General features: G+C 40.8%; 1 protein-coding gene across 1 annotated transcript in view; it reads left to right on the forward strand.

Annotated features, from left to right (window-relative positions):
* Positions 1 to 853: 853 nt before the first annotated feature.
* The window catches only part of CTTNBP2NL (CTTNBP2 N-terminal like), a 51,900-nt gene continuing 34,271 nt past the window's right edge, over positions 854 to 18,482 (forward strand). The window contains exons 1-3 of the mRNA XM_042998193.1: positions 854 to 911; positions 13,586 to 13,709; positions 16,624 to 16,731. Coding sequence (XP_042854127.1) covers positions 16,633 to 16,731 — 99 coding nt within the window. The 5' untranslated portion in view covers positions 854 to 911; positions 13,586 to 13,709; positions 16,624 to 16,632. The remainder of the gene's footprint in view (positions 912 to 13,585; positions 13,710 to 16,623; positions 16,732 to 18,482) is intronic.

The raw sequence follows: 18,482 nt of genomic DNA on the forward strand, positions 1-18,482 counted from the left end.
ACAAGAAGGGACAGACATTCCTTGCATCCTCTACACCGTCCTTTGTTCCAGCTTCACTGCAAACGCCATTGCCCCACAGTATAATGGGGCCAAGGACACAAAGATGTCCCCTCATCTGACCGGCACAACCTGGAGAGACTAAAAACCTCGACAGACTAATTCAGACTTCTGCCTGGAAGGTAGGTCCCACTGGGTTTTGCTCTCCCAGGTGCTACCCAGTATCCCCGCGCCGGGGGCTCCAGTGCCAGTAGTTCTCTTCCAAACGTAATGTGGGAAAAGAAGGGGCGGGTGGGGCGGGGACTGTCTCCAGGTTTACCATCTTTGCGCTCTAGCTTCTAGCACCACACCCACAAGCTTGTCCAAGAGAAAGAAAAGCCACGTTACCGGCTTTTCAACAACTAATTCTAATGCAGACACCAAAAGGACACTTTATTGATTAACATTTTGGATAAAATGAAGCGTTAATATGCCCAATCTGGGCACCCAAAGCCCGCCATTCCTAAGCTTCCCAGACCAGTAGGGTAAAGCACGAAACACTCGCCACCGCGCTGCCCAGAAGCCGCACGCAAGGTGGAAAGTTGCAGAAGCGGAGCCGGGAGGGGCGCGAGCCCACCCCGGAGCCCGGGCCGGAGGAGGGCGCTTCCTCCAGGAAGTGACGCGAGCTCAATCCCAGCCTGGCTCTCCCCAAACAAAAGGGATCTTGGGGCCCCGGGAGGAGCCTAAATGACATTGGAGAAGCCCCTCCTCCAGCCCGCGCGCATTGGTGCCTAGGCTGAGGAAGCGAGGTGACGATTGGCCCTGGCGAATGCCAGTGCCCCCGCCTGGCGGTTGAGGGGCGGGGTCTCCGGGGGCTGTGGATGGGAGCGGGTGGCGGAGGCGGCGGGGAGCGGAGCCCGGAGCGCCGGGAAGAGGTAGGAGCCGCCGGGGCTGGGGTTTGGGGGTGGCTGGGAGGCCGGGTTCCCGAGAGAAAAGCAAGGGTAGGACTACCGGTGTCGTCCCGCCACAGTCCCAACTGGCGCTCTCTCCCATCCCCTGAGGGGGCGGGGCCCTCTCCTCCGCCTCCCGGTATTCCCCGAGGAGGCGGCTCCTCATCCTCCGAGGGTCCTCGCAACTACTTATTGTCCCCGGTCAATCCCAGCTCCGCAGAAGGGGCTTCCCTCCTGACACCCCTCGCTTAAGGGATCCTCTCGCCCAGCGCCTCAGTCTTGGGGAGGGCGCACAGGTTTCCATTCTCTAGGCTGCCGCCGCCCCCGCCCCCATTTTGTACCCCCGGGAGGCCAGACATCCCTCCCTACACTTGTCCCTGCTCGCTTGAGTGGGATCAGAGCTAGTTTCATGCGTAAAATAAAATCACTGTTTTCCAAAAAAGAGAAGTGAGCGAAGCAGAAATCAAGATCCGACCTAGACAACCAGCTCCGAGAGACGAAGCGGCCTTCCCCCACTTCAGTTCTTCCCATCCCCCATTCTCTGATCCTCAGCCCTCCTCCTGAAGCCCCTCGGATCCTCTGTTCCCGGGGTGGGGGTGGGGGGCGCAGGGGTCGAGAGCTCACCCGCTTTGGGACTGTTCTAGACTCTGGAGGAAGGAGAAATAGTAACTCCCCACTTCCCCATCACCCTTAAAGGTACCTTCCCTCAGTGGAAGGTTCCCTCAGTCTGTTCCTTGAGGGAGAACCTAACTTCCGAGGGTTTTTTAGGTTTGGGTTGCGTTTCATTTTTGCTTTCTATCCTGTATCTGCCCTAGGAACTTGAGGAAAAAACCATCCTTTTATGTTTAACATTGAGGTGGGTGTGTTGGATATCTGCAGAGTTGGCCTTTCGTGGGTAGAATGCAGTGTATATTGTTTGACTGTCAGTGAATAGGAGCGTGTTTTCTGTTAAAACAGTGTCGATAAGTAAATAAAGAGCATTGGATTAGGAATGAGTGTTTCCCACTCTAGGGTGGGCTGGTCCATTGCTCAGGGAGACTGCAGTTAACCTTGAAGGTGTAGTTCTGTTGAAACAAAAGACAGGAAGTGTTTGAGGAAAATTCAGGTTCAGCCATCTAGGTTTATGATTAATCCGGTCCCTAGGCCTTTGGTTACTCTCTAGCCCTTCTTTTATGGTGGGGTTTTCCCTCCAGGGGAAACTGATACATACATGATGTTGTTGATTGGTTTTACAAGACCAGTATCACCTACCAACATTTAGCGGATGAAAAGTAAGAGCAAGTTTTAAATCTCAGAGATCAGGATAAATAAAAGCAAGGTTAATTCCGGCTATTTACATACTTGTAACTAGCAAGAAGTGTCTCTGTATTGTGCTCATAAAGGCTTTGTCAAGTTGACCTTCATTTCAGCAGGTGCAAAATATTGATGATTTTAGCCTGATGTTAATGACAATGAATCCCCAGTAATCATCTATTGGTAGCACTTCCAGGTATTAATATTTGCTGTATTTTTTAACATTGTTTTGCTCTCATTCTGAAGTCCATCTTACTACTGTTCTCTGTAGCCAGGCTCATAGCAATGAGATGCAAGGAGTTGGAATCATAGCAGGCAATTATAACGCCGTCTCTTACCTTCCTGATTAGACTTTCTGTAGGTAGACTTCCGGAAGATTATTAGTTTTCAATAGTTAGATTCGAAGTTTTCAGAGCCACTCTTAGTGCTCACAGATCTGTTCCGTGATTGTTTCCAGATCTCCAATAAAAAAGCACAAAGAAAAAACTGTGCGGTAGGTCTCCCCAGCAAACACAAAGTGTACTGCGATAGGAGGGTAAGACACGGGCCCCCAGCAATAGCAGCGGAAAAAGCTAAAAGCAGAACAGGAAATCCCAAAAAGATATATCTTATTACATGAGTGGAGAACAGAAAATAAACTAAGGTAAGAGACTAAAGAAACCAAAGCAGGGGTGATTACCAGGGCCTTAATGAGCAGAGAGGAAAGAGCAAATAATTCTCTTTGATTATTTGGCATAATAAGCAAGACCCGTCTGATACATGTTTGGGTCTTGGAAATCCTTCCTCTGCCTTTTTCAACAACTGTTTGGTCATTAGGTGAAGAAAAACATTGTATGCAGAGGATATTTATGTATATGTCCAATCTGTGTCACTAGATTATAAATTATTTGAGAGCAGGTAGTAGTAATTTTTTTAAAAGCTTTGAGTCTTTCCCTGTGCCTGGGACATAGTTTGACTTAATAAGTGTTTGTTGAATTTAGTTTGAAGCAGTCCCCTTATGGTAGACTAGAAAGACAAATTACTGATAAGGTATAAACTTAGTATAAGCAGCCCATTTCTTTTTGCCTTGATGTAACTTTGTTTTCCCTATCTGATGTCTTATGGAACTCCAGTATCTTAAGTGACTTTAAAATGCTGAATTTCCTATACGAAAATGTCTGATGTTTACATGTATAATTTTGCTGTAATGAAATTTGAAGCAGACTTGCTAATGTAATCACTGCTAGTCATTTTAGGGTTTTATTTTTCTAAGAATCTGACCTGAGTGGAATGAGGTAAATTTAAGAGAGCACACTAGGAACTGATTGCTGTTTTTTAAGAACAGGTTCTGAGTGTTTGATTTTGACAAGTTACTGAGCTACTTTGGGAATTTTTTTAAGTGAATTTTTAGTTGATTTTGTGCTTTTCTGAACTAGCCCTAAATACATGAATAGGGACACAAATAGTATTGGGTTCCTGAATGGAAGCCTGCAGACTTGGGTGCCTGGGTGGGTGGCTCAGTCAATTAAGCTAACCGGCTGGCTTCAGCGTAGGTCATGAACTTGCAGTTCGGGAGTTTAAGCCCCACATCAGGCTCTGCTCTGTCAGTGCAGAGCCTGCTTCGGATCCTCTGTCTCCCTCTCTCTGCCACACATGCGTGTGCTCTCTCTTAAAATAAATAAGTAAATAAATAAAAGAATCATGCAGGGGTGCCTGGGTGGCTCAGTCGGTTCAGCGTCCGACTTCGGCTCAGGTCATGATCTCGTGGTCCGTGAGTTCGAGCCCTGCGTCGGGCTCTGTGCTGACAGCTCAGAGCCTGGAGCCTGTTTCAGATTCTGTGTCTCCCTCTCTCTCTGACCCTCCCCTGTTCATGCTCTGTCTCTCTCTGTCTCAAAAATAAATAAACGTTAAAAAGAATCATGCAAACTGATTATGGTGGGCATAATGTGTTCAGTCTACAGTGGATTTTTGTCTTGGCAAAATCAGGTTTGCAGTGCTACCAGTTAATTTGCAGAACAGGATTGGAATTCTTGGCTTTTCTGAGTGGAGTAGAGTGGTGTTTCGAGGGATTGCCATTGAATTGGTGTTTGGTGGCATGATATGAGAAGCAGAGATTTATTTATTTGTTTGTTTCTAGAGGAAATCTGTCCCGTCTGTGGTGGTTGACCCGGGAATGGCTTGTCAGCTTGTTTCTAAAGGCTATTTTTTCTTATTTCCTGAATGTTTGCTGCTAATAACTAAAGATCACATCTTCTAAGTTTCAGTTCAGAGCATTTCAGTGAGAAAATGGCTTATTTATTGTGAGGCCATGGAGTATGGAAATTGACAGCACAGACTCCAAAGGCAAACCTGGGTTCAAATCCCAACTCTTCGGCTCTTTTACTATGTGACCCAGGCAAAGGCAGAGTTTTCTATCTCACCATATCCCATTTTCCTCAACTGCGACATAGAAATAATTTTTAGAGGTGTTTTTTTAAGGTTTACATGAACTAATTATATATATATATATCATATACATATGTATCATATGTATCATATATATATATATATATGATACATATGATATATATATATATATCACAGAGCAAGGTCCCTGGCATGTAGGAAGCACACAATATTAGTAGGTGTTATTGCTGTCGTTTTTAGCACTTTCCTGTGAGTTACAGAATTTAATATTAAACATTCTTTTACTCCCTTAGCATTTTAGCAAAGACGAAGAATTTGTGTATGGTTTTAGTTTTCATTCAGTTGGTTTTAAGTATTTCAATATATAGCTAAGATTCCTGAGTTGAGGAAAACAAAGCTTATACATGTCGTGATCTCAAACATCTGATGCAAGGATTTTTAGGAGAGTGTGTGTGTCTGTCTCATAGAGTGTGGGTTTCATAATTTTGTCACGCAAATTACCTTTCTTGAGTTTTTCTGGCCCGAGAAAAAGAAAGGCAAGGGATTCAACCATCTGGTGTCTTCTCTGAATTGTCCATTGTCACACTCCAAACTCTACAATCTTAAGTGCCTCCATCCTCAGAGTCATATACATGGTTTTGTGGACATTGTGACGATACAGGGTTGTACCTTCTGTGAGATTTAAAGGATTTTCAGTGGTAATTTTGATCAAAAGTGTTTTTTGCCTTCTGAAGACAACTTCCCCATTGTCCCCCAAAGTAAGGAGCAATCCTAGGAACAGGTGAGAAGAAACAATGGATGGCAGTTAAGAGTGGAGGTGGGGGGAATCCAGGACAGGGGTGTGTGGGTTGAGGAAAACAGGACTACAAGCAGGCATTGAAGTAGAGAATGCAGTAATATGGTTCCTCCCTGCCAAGTATTTCCAAAGTCTGTATTTCAGGTCCAAAGCCAGAGTTCCCAATCTAAATGTATCCCTTCTGCTCAATGAATCCTTTCTGACTTGCCGAGCCACAAAGAATGTTATCCTTAATTGTTACTGAGTTCAGTAGAAACTAGAAAGGAAAATAGGACAGCACAGGATGACAGGGTTTATACACACCAACCCCCCCCCCCCTTCTGACCCTGAGCCTTGAGAGCATCTGCTTGGGTCCTTTGCATAAAGCTGCTTGGGGAGGGTGAGGCTGAAGAGTTCTATGGGTCTGCCATCCCAGGACTGGTGAAAGCCAGGAGGAGCCAGGAACTCTTTTAACAAGAGATAGGAACTGTAAGTTATAAAGGAGAGAAGAAGGAAGGGTAAGTGACAAGTAAGTTGCAGAAAGAAGAGAGAAGCACTAACTTTGTTGTCGGGAGGTGTGGAAGGTAGGGGTGCCCCATCTCTTAATTTCTGCTAACTAGTCCCTACTGTTGGGGTAGATGGTACAGGAGTAACGACAGAACCAATCTGGTTCTTCAGTGATCTAATATTTGGGGGTACAAAAATGATCAGGTTTAGTCTGATGTATCAGTTTCTTCCTATTGCCTCTTGTTCTTAAATTGAAGGCACAGAAGAAATTCTCTTAAAAGGCATTACCCCCTAAAGACTTCACTTCTAGACCTTTAGCTTTCACCACACTGACTCCTAACACATTTGTTCCTCTTGGGAAGTTTACTGAGTTATTAACTTCTTATTCAGCATGCCTCATATCAGTCATCATTTTCCCCCAAAACCAGTTCCTTTTCTAACATCCCTGTTTGTGTTAATGGCGTCATTATTGGAGTCAGACAGTTTACAAGCTCAGCTGATCTGGGATTATTTCCCCTCTCACCTCCTTAAATGGAGCCAGTACCAAGTTACTGTAAATTCTGCATGGAGTCTCTCGCATCGGTATTTCTCGTGCATCCTTACTGCTACCATCCTAGTTCACACATTTTAGCCTCATACCTATGCTGTTACAGTTTTCTCCTGCCTACTTTTCCTGTTTCCAATTTCCCATACATCAAATCAGCTCTGTCCTTCAAGCCTTAACCTTCCTAAAACTATGCTTTCACTATGATGCTCACCTGGTTAAAAATGTTTACTGGCTTCTCGTTTGCTAAAAGAGAAACTCCAGTCTTGTTGGCTGTAATTCAAAGTACTATGCTGTACATTTCTTTTCCAACTAGCATTTTTTGAATACCCCTGAGAACCACACTGCTAGGTGCTAAGTTTCATCAAGTTGATTAGGACAGAGGATTTGTCTAAGAGAGCAAAGTCTTAAGAAGACAGATATATAAACAGAACAGCTGAATGTGATAACTGCTCCTGGACTATGGATATAGATACATATGCACTATGCATTTAATATAATGTAAAAAATAGCTGTGATATGTTTAGAAAATCAGTTTCTCAGTCATTAAGTTAAAATTGTGACTTGGTTAGGGGAGCCTGGTTCAGTCAGTTAGGTATTGTCTGACTCTTGATTTCAGCTCAGGTCATGGTCTCATGGTTCATGAGTTTGAGCCCCACATCAGTTTGGGATTCTCTCTCTCCCTCTCTTTTTGCTCCTCCCTGCTTGCTCTCTCTGTCTCAAAAATAAATAAATAAATAAACTTTTAAAAATGTATTGTGACTTAATTAAAAGCTATACAGATTCTGTGGAAGCAAAGATATGGTTTTCACCTGTGTCTGGAAGTCACAAAAAGCTAGTGTAGGCAGAAGAATGTCCTTTTCTTTGCCCAAGTATGGAGATAACCATTGGCCTGAACCGTGTCTCTCCCAGACTTTCCCAGAAACTGGCCAGGCCATCTCCTTCCTGGAGCAAATCAACCTGCCAAGTCAGGAGTAAACTTGTTTTTGATTTCTAAATTAGACAACACGAATGATAGAAACTGGCAACTCATCGCAAAAGGAAAACTTCATTATCCTTGCTATGAAACCAAATATGTACTCCAGGGATGAGAACTGACCAGTCACTCATTTTAACTGTTCAGTATCCTGTTCGAGTCGGTGGTGTCATCCCATTTTATAGATGAAGAACAAATTCAGAGGTTAAGTGGATCGAGGTACTATGAAGTAGCAGAGCCAGGATGTAAACCTGGGCGTGTCATATTCCAAAGCACATGCAGCTTTTCATTGACATGCTGCCTCTTAGGAGAATTACTGTCCCTGAAGAACTTTGGAGCAAAGAACAATTGCTCGGTCTGTTGTTGGTAATTTTCAGCTGATACCAAATTGTTAAATTTTTTAACCCCCCCCCCAAAACAAAACAAAAAACAAGCAAACAAAAAAATAAAATCAATGATCTCTGATTTAGAAGACACTTTAAGGGGTGCCTGAGTAGCTCAGTCAGTTGAGTGGTCAACCTCAATTCAGGTCATGATCTCGGGTTCATGGGTTCAGGCCCCACTTTGGGCTTTGCGCTGACAGTGCAGAGCCTGCTTTGGATTCTCTGCCTCCCTCTCTGCCCCCTCCCCTCTCTCTCTCTCTCTCTCAAAAATAAACATTAAAAAAATTTCGAAATCAGAATTTAAAAAGTAAAAAACCACCATCAGTTATAATATTCATTGTGGGATTTTTTGCAGTTCCCAGAGAGCCGGGTTATGAGCATGGCTACAACACAAATCCCTTGACTGTTTTCTGGTTCATCTTCCATACTATACATTCTGTTTCTTTCCAGTGTGGAATCCTGATGGAGTCCATAACTTCCTTCTACATTGACATATGAAGGGTTTTTGCATTTCAGGCTGCTCCTGGAATTGTGGCCCATGAATCATTTTACTGGAAAGAAAATCAATCTATATGTTATTTTTCCTTCATTGTGGTATTTTACGACTCAGGTGGCATTATTTCAGAAAAACAAAAATTTAGGGGAATGATGGACATAGATAATACAGACAGATACACATACATATGTCAATGAAATCATGTTATAATTTCATTTTAACTAAAGAAAGCCAACTGACGTATACTTACAAATATACAAATATACTTCATGCTTCTGGTATTTTTCTAATGTTAAATGACATACTTTTTAATGCAAAATATTAACATAAAATCTATTATTCATTTTCATTAACATACATTCCAGTAGCTTAACTAATGTAGTTCTTCTGGTTAGGTCTTGTCTCAGACGAGAGTACTTGAAAGGGTGTAAACAGATATCCAGGTAGACAGACTTGTTTTTAATAGCCTTGTGCTAAATGTCCTCATTTTGGGGAAGAGATGTTTGAATGTTTGTTTATGGGCATGAGCCACTTCCTTCTTTTCCTCAATATACATATAAATCTTGTTGGCAACAAATAAGAGAGACAGTGAGAGAAACAGACATATACACATAGTGAGATAAAGAGACAGACATTCACACACAGAGAGATACAACTAGAGATGCCTAAGTCTTAGAGCTAAACAAAACAAAAACCTGATATCATCATGGTGTCCCAGAAAGTGGATTAGACTGGATCTTAAAAAGACATAAGTGTTAGACCTAGTTTTACTGTGTAACTATAATCTTCAGTAAGTCACTTAACAACCCTGGCCTCAGTTTTCATCTGTAAAATGGAGAATGCTGAATTAGATTATTTCTCAGGTCCCTTCCAGCTTTGTGAATCTCGTTTTAGCTGAGGTTTTTCTACCACACAATTCCTAAAGCGGATAAAATGAGATCAGATGTGAATGATGGTTACCAAGTAGCAGTAGTTACTAAGGAAGGCCTTGGAATCCAGTTACCTTGGTTCAAGTCCTATTTCTGCCACATACTAGATCTGAGACTTTGAGCAAGTTATTTAGCCTCTGTGCCTCACTTTTCCAATCTATAAAATGGGGGGGGGGGTTGGCGATGGTTATAGCATCTGTCATCCAAGCTTGTTGTGAGGATTGAATTAATTTGCGTCAAGTACTTGCAACACTGCCTGGAACACATTAATGTTTATCTTTTCTGTTTTGTTTTTATTTAGCTCAATAAATGTTTGTCTTTTTTGTTATTACTATTCCTGCTTGAATTCTTCTTAGAAAACTATGCTATAAAACTCTGAGGTGGTGGTGATCAACATCAATAGGCTCAATTATATCATTCATTTCTGTACCAAGCATAAATCCAGAAAATCTGGTATCCTAGAATCTGCTTTGAATAGAATGTGTTTGAATAGAGAACTGAAAGTATATTTAAATGTTGACCCAGAACTGGTTTCTTGAGGCCTGCCTCAAAGTCTATATTGACAGTATTGGATACACAAGCATCTTGATCCCTCAGCACTATTGCAGTTTCTAAGTGCATTATTCATATTACATTTCAGGATCCTGAAATTTGTAATTTCTGAAACTGGGTCAAAACCATCTTGTTTTATAGAATACTGTCTATAGTGTGGCTGGAAAAAGCAAATTGATAGCAATAGGACAAACAAAAGGCATTCTGAGCAATATGTTCCAGCACTCTCCTGGTAAGGGGAAGTCTTAGATCTAGCTGTTCTAATAGCGTTTAAAAGTGCATGTTGCAGTAGTTTGCTCAGGCCACCATAGCAAGGTCCCACAGACCAGCTGGCTTAAACAATAGAAATTTATTGTCTCACAATCCCGGAGGCTAGAAGTCAGAAATCAGTGTGTCAGCAGGATTGGTTTCTTCTGAGGCCTCTGTCTTTGACTCGGAGATGGCCATCTTCCACCTGCATCTTCACGTGGTCTTTCCCTGTCCCATGTTTGTGTCCAAATTTCCTCCTCTTATAAAGACACAGCCCTATTAGATTATGGCCCACCCTAATAACTTCATTTAAACTTAATTACCTCTTTAAGGACCCTGTCTCCAAATGCATCACATTCGGAGGTGTCTGGAGATCAGGACTTCAATATATGAATGAGGGCAGGCACCCAATTTAGTCCAAGCATTTAAATTGTAACACATAGACACGTAAGGATCCAAATAGTCCGGAATATCGTTTATCTTCAACTGAAAGATTGATTTGACATATGTAGTAAAGCTTATATTGCTTAGTGCTGTAGAATTCAATAAAATGAGATTTGTTTTTATGCCTTGGTTTTAGAATCTTTGTAAATAATAATAGCAAAAACAGCTCTCTTAGGTAAATGTACAAAAGATATGCTTTCTAGGTCAGAAAATTATCTTCTGATAGTATTTTGACATGTTTTTCTCCCCTAGCCTAATCCTAAAATGCCAAAAGTGGAATGAGAGGTATCACACTCTTATCCCCAGATGCATAAATAACGCTTCTGGAAAACCAGAAGCGCCAGAGGCTGGAGAAACCTCAATCTTTTTGAGATAGTCAAGGTAATATGTCAACGCCTTCCACCCCCAGATAATAGGATGCTTTGGATACATTTTTAAAAATAGCAGTGCATTTTTGTCCATATTTAGATTGAATGTTTATAAATAGGACATGTTTATTTGATTTTTTAAATTCCATATATTCTGCGTTTTTAAGGAAGTACATTATCTAGTGGAAAGCTGTCAAAAAAACACCCATTTTGTGTGGCGGTGTTGACTCTGAATTTTAAGAATTAATTGGCCTCCTTGGCCTAGCTGATATGTATGTGAAAATCCTTACATAATTGAAGCAAATTTGCTTTATATCTTTGCTCATATCTTATTGCTAATACTAAAAACTTACTAAATGGCCTGAATCCCAGTCAGTTGTAGCCCAAGTATAAATTTCTTCAATTTGACATCTGAGTATAAAATAAAGAAGTGATTTTTATCCAGTGTTGCAAGCATGATTTTCTGGGTAAAACAACTGATTTGTTTTTTATACTAGACAAGTTGACTTAAGGAAAAAAAAAAAAGAAAACAGATCTGTGTAGATTTTTTTAGGTGTTTCTATATCCAGAAATATCTAAGACTCATCCAAAAATGTTGTTTTCCCTCTTTTATGCCCCATATCATTCACCATTTAGAAATCAAGTCTTCGGTTCCACATAAAGACATACACACGCCCTGATACTAGATAGACAAACATCCCTCTTGTGTTCCACTCCACCCTGCCCTACTGCTTACACAGCTATAGAGATTGTTTGGGGTGTTTCTTTTTCTGCCAACCAATCTCTGTGGTGAAGAGGCAACAACGCCTGCTCTCCTGGAGGATTCATTCAGAGTTCCAGAGCAAAAGCTGGGACCTCCTCAAGAAGGAGAAGGAACGACCAGAACTAGAATGAATGGAGCTTGAGCATTATCCAGGGAAGGGAAAAGGTCAGAATAAAATGAACAGAGCCTAAGCCACGGCAATGCACCTTCAGGGCAAAATTGGCAGTGCCATTTAGGAAGTTCAGTGGTGGATGAGGGTGCCCTTCTTGAGAGCCACAGCCCTTGTGACTGTTGGCACATAAAAGTTTGTGGAGAAGACTCCTGCACTCCTGTTGGCCCTTACTTGATGGAAAGTAGCATGTGAACAGACCGAATGGTCCTCTGGGCAAAACTGATGTTTGCAATCACTTATTGATAACCTAAAAATAAGTTTCGTACTTATCCCATGAATAGGCTTATTTTTCCAGGGTCTTAAAATATGTATCATTTATCTTTTTTTCTTATATATATATATATTTATATTTTTAAATTTATTTTATTTTATTATTTTTTTTAAGTAGGCTCCTCACCCAATGTGGGGCTTGAACCCACAACCTTGAGATCAAGAGTCAACCCTGAGATCAAGAGTCACATGCTGTATCAACTGAGCCAGCCAGTTGCCCCTGTATTTATTTTTTAATTGAGAAAACTATAAAGCTTAATATAATAGCTACAGCTAGTATGCTGTACCACAGCATATGATAATGTATCCAGACAACTTGTCCACCACTGGTTTTTATTTCAAGTTTATAGACTGTAGTGTTCCTTAGACAAACATATCTGCCACTAAACTCTAAGGAAAGTTGCATCTTGGAGAGATTCAAGTGGAAGGAATGAGCTGAGCATCTGGTTGAAATGATCTTGTCTTTCAAAGTCACTTAATGGATGATGACAGTGACAAGTAACAGCTCATTTAGAAAACAAGTAGAGAGCATGTCTGTAGACTACAATATGGCATGCCAAAAATCTGGCAATCATATTTCTGATGATTAGTTTGGAGCTAGCAGCAGCAGCCTTTTTCTGAAAGTCTCGGGCCACGTAATTTATATATTAGGCAGAAACTGGAGTTTCATTTAAGACTGAGTGCTGTAAAGTTCAAGACAAAAATTATGGTTTATCAAATAAAATTTAAAGCCTATCATTTTTTTTTAAAAGCTTGCTGGGTCTGATCTATTAGGAAAACATACACCAAAAGTTGGCATATAATTCAACACCTAATGTTGGAAAAAAGAAACGGGGAAAAGTAGGAGCTGGGATGAGTCATTAGCCTTACAGACAAAGTCCAGGTGGTGACAGGTTGATTTGTTTGTTCACTGATTAGCAGGAGGTGAGGGGATAAGCATGTACCTTACACAAATTTAGCAGTTTGAAAAGTTGGGTTGTAATTATGTTATTTTTCTCTGAGCATATTGTGCATAAATCATGGTGATTTAAGCAAATAGGCTTTTGTCAATTCAGGGAGACTGTCTTTTCTCTTCTAGGACATTCATAAATTAGTCCTTGAAACAGCATTGGACATTTTAAAGTAAAAAAGATTTTGAGGGTGCCTGGGTGGCTCAGTCGGTTAAGTGTCTGACTCTTGATTTGGGCTCAGGTCATGAGCTCATGAGATTGAGTTCCCCCTCCCTGCGTCAGCAAAGAGCCCTCTTCGGATTCTCTCCCTCATTCTCTGCATCTCCCCCACTCGCGTGCACTCTCTCTCAAAATAAATAAACATAAAAAAAAGATTTTGAAAGCCCTCACCTTCCCTAATGATAATTGCAAAAGGGAAGTGAGATTCATGGTATGTTTCCTATATTACTCAGCCTCAACTTGAAGAAGTGGCTATTTTCTTCTTTCTGTGTCAACCTACACCTGTCAGGCCTTACCAGCTGCAATGACAGTTGACATTCATGGGATTTATCAAATCGTTTATAGTATGGTCACATAGACAATAAATTTCTTATTATTTTGCAGCATTGGACACTTTTCCACCATGCTGATGGCATTTTGAGTATATTTGTCAATTTTCCCAAATTTTAACTGAAGAAAACCTTGAGAATTTATACTTGAGGACTAAAGTGTGACCACCGATTATCAGGTCAGTATCACCCCCCCCACTCCCACTTCCGTCCCCACTCCCAGGAATATCACCATCATCCTGCAACAGTACGGTTTTACTATCTTTCATATATTAAATTTATCATGATGTCTTGTGTATTGAGATTAGATTCAAATAATAAAGAACAGCAAAGAACTGTTGAATTTTAATATTGATAAAGAAAGGTAATGGGAACATGTACAAACAGACCTATTGCTTTTCAGTCACATAGCTGTGGCCCTTTTCTTCCTCCTGTGTCAGATTTGCATTGTCTTCACTTCATGTAGACACTAAGCTGGGTGAATGGGCACATATTGGCAGGATGTGCCAGATATTGAAATTTGTGTGCAGAAGTGATTTATAAATGTAGATAACAAGAATATTATTCTTTATACCATTGACAAAGAATGGAATTTTTTCTTGTCAGGGCTGGACTCCTTTATAATTAAAGTGGCTCTAAAGAGTGTTTCAATTTTACTCCTTTATGAGGATGTGTGTTTATTACAGCAGATACAAGACTTTGATTTAGGTACAGTCGGTTTTAGTTCTTTGTATATTCACTTTAGTCTTAGTTCATTGGATTCTCTAACAATTCTTGATTTTTACCCATGAAAGCTTAAATGGAACCAAGAAGGACTTTAGAGATTATCTAGGCTGATTTTACCTGTGAGGAGGCTGCGTGCCAGTCTAACTGGGTACTTTTTGTCCTCAAAGTCACAGAGTTGCTTAGTAGCAGAGCTCAGACTAAAATTCTATACTCCTCACCCCCCCGTCTGTCATGCTTTACTCACATCACATTGCTTCCTTAAGCCCCAGTTTTAGATCTCTAAATAAGAGTATTTAAGGACTACAAAGATACTGAAGGAAAAAAGAATATGCCTGAACACAATCATCTTTACTTTGGTGCTTCTCCATCCAGTTGATTTACTCAGTGTGGTTGGTATTTACAGAGTACCTTCATAGATGCCCATTATTCTGCTGAACATCATGGGAGGGAAGAGGATGGGCTTAAAATGATGAGATTTTCCCTCTGCTTTATAATTTCTGAGATATTAAAATATGAAACCTTCAGGAAGAGGGGGAAGGGTTTTATCTAAGAAACCAGTGTGACTCAACTGATTTTTGAGTTCGAGCCCCGCGTCGGGCTCTGTGCTGACAACTCAGCCTGGATCCTGCTTTGGATTCTCTGTCTCCTTCTCTCTCTGCCCCTGCCCCACTTATGCTCTGTCTCTCTCTTGTCTCTCAAAAATAAATAAACGTAAAAAAAAAAAAAAGAAAAGAGAAAGAAATCCCACAACTAGAAGATGCAGACCTGAAGATGCAGACCTGACATCCATCTGTCTGCAAAGCTGCATGCTCTTTCCAACATATCTTTTTTTTTAAATTTTTTTAATGTTTATTTATTTTTGAGAGAGACAGAGACAGAGTGTGAGCCAGGGAGGGGCAGAGAGAAAGGGAGACAGAATCCAGAGCAGGCTCCAGGCTCTGAGCAAGCTGTCAGCACGGAGCCTGACGTGAGGCTCGAACACACAAACCATGAGATCATGACCTGAGCCAAAGTCGGACATTTAAACAACTGAGCCACCCAGGCGCCCCTCTTTCCAACATAGCTTAAATTAAGTGTAGCTTTATTAGGTGTGGGGTTTTGTTTTTGTTTTTATTTATTTGTAAAATACCTGTTGTGAGATGTCTTCTGTAATGCTGAAGTGAGGATCACTCACTAGTTGCTAAAACTCAGTAGTTAGAAAGTCAGCAGAGCTGAAGTTTGATTGAACATATTTTGCCATGTGGCAAAAGATTTGTACAGCATGTCCTGGAACATAATCTGACAACACAGTGAAGTGTGCCTTTTCTACATGCTTTCCTGAACTTAGAGGCAGTAGGTCTGGAAGGAATCAATGACTCTTTTGTGTGCCTCCTAAAATTTAATGTGCTCATAAGAGTTGGGAATTACGGGAGGGTGTGTGAACTTGTCATGTTGCAATTCCCTTTAAAGAAAACTATATGGAAGTGACAATTTGCAAGTACAATACAGGAGAAGGAAAGGAGTATTTACTCAGCTTTGGAGGTTCAAAAATGTATCTCACTGTGCACCCTGTCAGAAGACCCTTTGAAAATTGTCTGGCAATCTAACTTCTGTCTATATGTGGCTTTTGAGAAATTAATCTTGTGGAAAGGATTGAGTTTGTGCTATGCGGTTTGCCATTTAACATGTCTCAAAAGATGCAGGACTTCATAGAAACGGGAACTTGGGGAGTCAGATAAATTCAGTTAGTAGTAGCCTGTCCAATGAAGATGTTTAAACGACAATATATTTTAAGAAACTACGTAAAAGTATATTTGTATATGGTTTCATTGAGGTTCCCTGTGAAAGTAGACAGACAGTTTAAAAGAAAAATTTCTCCCATACTGCCACCGGACATTCTCTTTGCTTAAATTTCATTTCAACCAACTTCAGAGGGATGCCAGAATGTTTTATATACAGTTTAGGAATTCGGTTATCTAAAACTGAGAAATCTTTTCATGCTCTAACAATTTTTCGGTGAAATAGTGTTCACTGTAACACAATTTTACCTGCACTTCTGGTGAACAAAACTAGTGACTAATTCTTTCTGAGACCTCCCAGGATGTTTGTAAATATGCCTGGAGGAAAAATGATGGAAAATTAATCTTTGTGAGTGATGACGAAATTCATACTTAAGGTGAATTTTATTTTCTCTTACTGCTCAGTTTATGATTAACATCAGAAAGCTCCCATTTTTTTTTAAACTTAATTCTAACCATTTGCTGCCTTAAGGCATTTTATGCTGTGATTGTGGCTCTTTCCTTGTGTGACTCACTTTATTTTTTTTCCTTAGCCGTATCAAACCAACTCTGTCTTCTGGAGATTGTCTGATCATTGTCTTTGTTTTAGGCTTTCAGGATGAATCTGGAAAAGCTCAGCAAGCCTGAACTCCTAACACTATTCAGTATTCTTGAAGGAGAGCTTGAAGCAAGGGACCTTGTGATAGAGGCTTTAAAGGTACGTTAAAAGAAAAAAAGAGGTCATCGTATGTTTTGAAAAGTCGTTGCATTGGTTGTAATTTCTTTAACCAAGGTATTTCTGTAGCCCCTGTTGAAGTTAGAGGCCTGGATATACACACTGATACTTGCTCCCGCAGCTACCTTGCGTGGTATGATTTTAGGGACACTGGTAAAGCCTTTCCGACTCCAAAATATTTCCTTTAGTCTGGATCTTGAACGTCATTTTTTTAGCTTAGAGGCCTTAGCCATTTTTGAATGCCAACTGCTTCAGAACCTGATGAAACCTGCTTCCTAAAAACATACATATACAGCCATATACCAAAATTCAGTATATAATATCTGGGAGATCAAGGACTCCATGAAGACCATCTCTGGATTTTCTAGACCCCTGTTGAAGGATTCGTTTGTTTTAGTGTGTGATATCTGCTAAGACACAAGGGGTGGGGGAAGTGGGTGTGTGTTATATGGAAACTCTACTTTCCACTCAATTTTTCTGTAAGCCTAAAACTGCTCTAAAAAACAAAGTCTAATTGAAAAAATACAAGGGAGTATAACTCAGGTATTGTGAATCCCTTACACCTCTGTAAGAGTGTTTCCCAGTCTGTCCTGAGATCAGACTTGGAGAGGCGAAGAAAAGACAGTAAGAGTATCTGAGCAGCAGGAAGAGGAGAAGGAGGACAAGTGACCAAAGGAGAGAGACTTGAGCATGCTGGAGAGAGCAGAGCCCCTGCAAAATACACCCGGTCTAAGGATCTAACAAGATTTTTGTAGTTTCCAGTTTTAGTTAGAGCTTGTATCGATATACATCTGGTTTTGTTTTGTTTTGTTTTTTCTTCTCAAGTTAGTTAACATACAGTGTAGTCCTGGCTTCAGGAGTAGAGCCCAGTGATTCATCACTTACATATGATACCCAGTGCTCATCCCAGCAAGTGCCCTCCTTCATGCCCATCACCCATTTGCCCCACCCCCACCAACCCTCAGTTTGTTCTCTGTTATCAGTGTACATTTTGAAGCTCACTGGTAAAAGGTTTATGAAGTACTTTGTTGTTTTCCCTTTTCAAAATTATCCTAGCTCCTTCTTAAATATTGCATTAATATTTCGTATGTGTTCATATGACCCTCCATTGTTGAAGACATTTTTTATAGCAACAAAGATAATTTTCTCATTGCCATTCCAGGAGGCTCAGAGAATCGGTGATTTCCTGAGTAGCTAACAATAACCACTCAGTCGAGTTCATACAAAAAGCTATAGCTTTTCTCTTCTCTAGCTTGCCTTTTCCCTTCCTGCAGTGATAGAAGAGTAAATGTGTTCATTTAGTCAAACCTGGGTAGTCTTTTCTTGGATTACTCTGAAATTATAATTGTGATAAAAATAAAATCTAAACCGTTATTTCTATATGCTATTAAATTTAAAGTGACGTGCTAGTTTGTCTTTCAAGGCTGACCGAAAAAGACTGACATTTCTGTCTAATAAATATGCCTTAGGGTAGTTTATCACTGAAAACTATTGGATTTTTGTTTGTTGGCTTTCCCTCGTAGCTTTGTAACGTGTGATAAGTAATTTCCAGTGGTTTCCCTCTCCAGAGTGCATGAGGTGATTCCCTTCTGATGTGGGGGGATGGAGTCGGTCATATTTTCTTCCTTTCCCTGCTTACTTCAGTCTTGGTTTGCGTAGCTTCCCAGGGAATCACATGTTTATGGCTTCGACACGTGCCAAGGCACATACGTTAAAGGTCATTGCCTGAGTCT

This window comes from Panthera tigris, chromosome C1 (assembly GCF_018350195.1).
Source record: "Panthera tigris isolate Pti1 chromosome C1, P.tigris_Pti1_mat1.1, whole genome shotgun sequence".
In the NCBI taxonomy this organism is placed as follows: domain Eukaryota; kingdom Metazoa; phylum Chordata; class Mammalia; order Carnivora; family Felidae; genus Panthera; species Panthera tigris.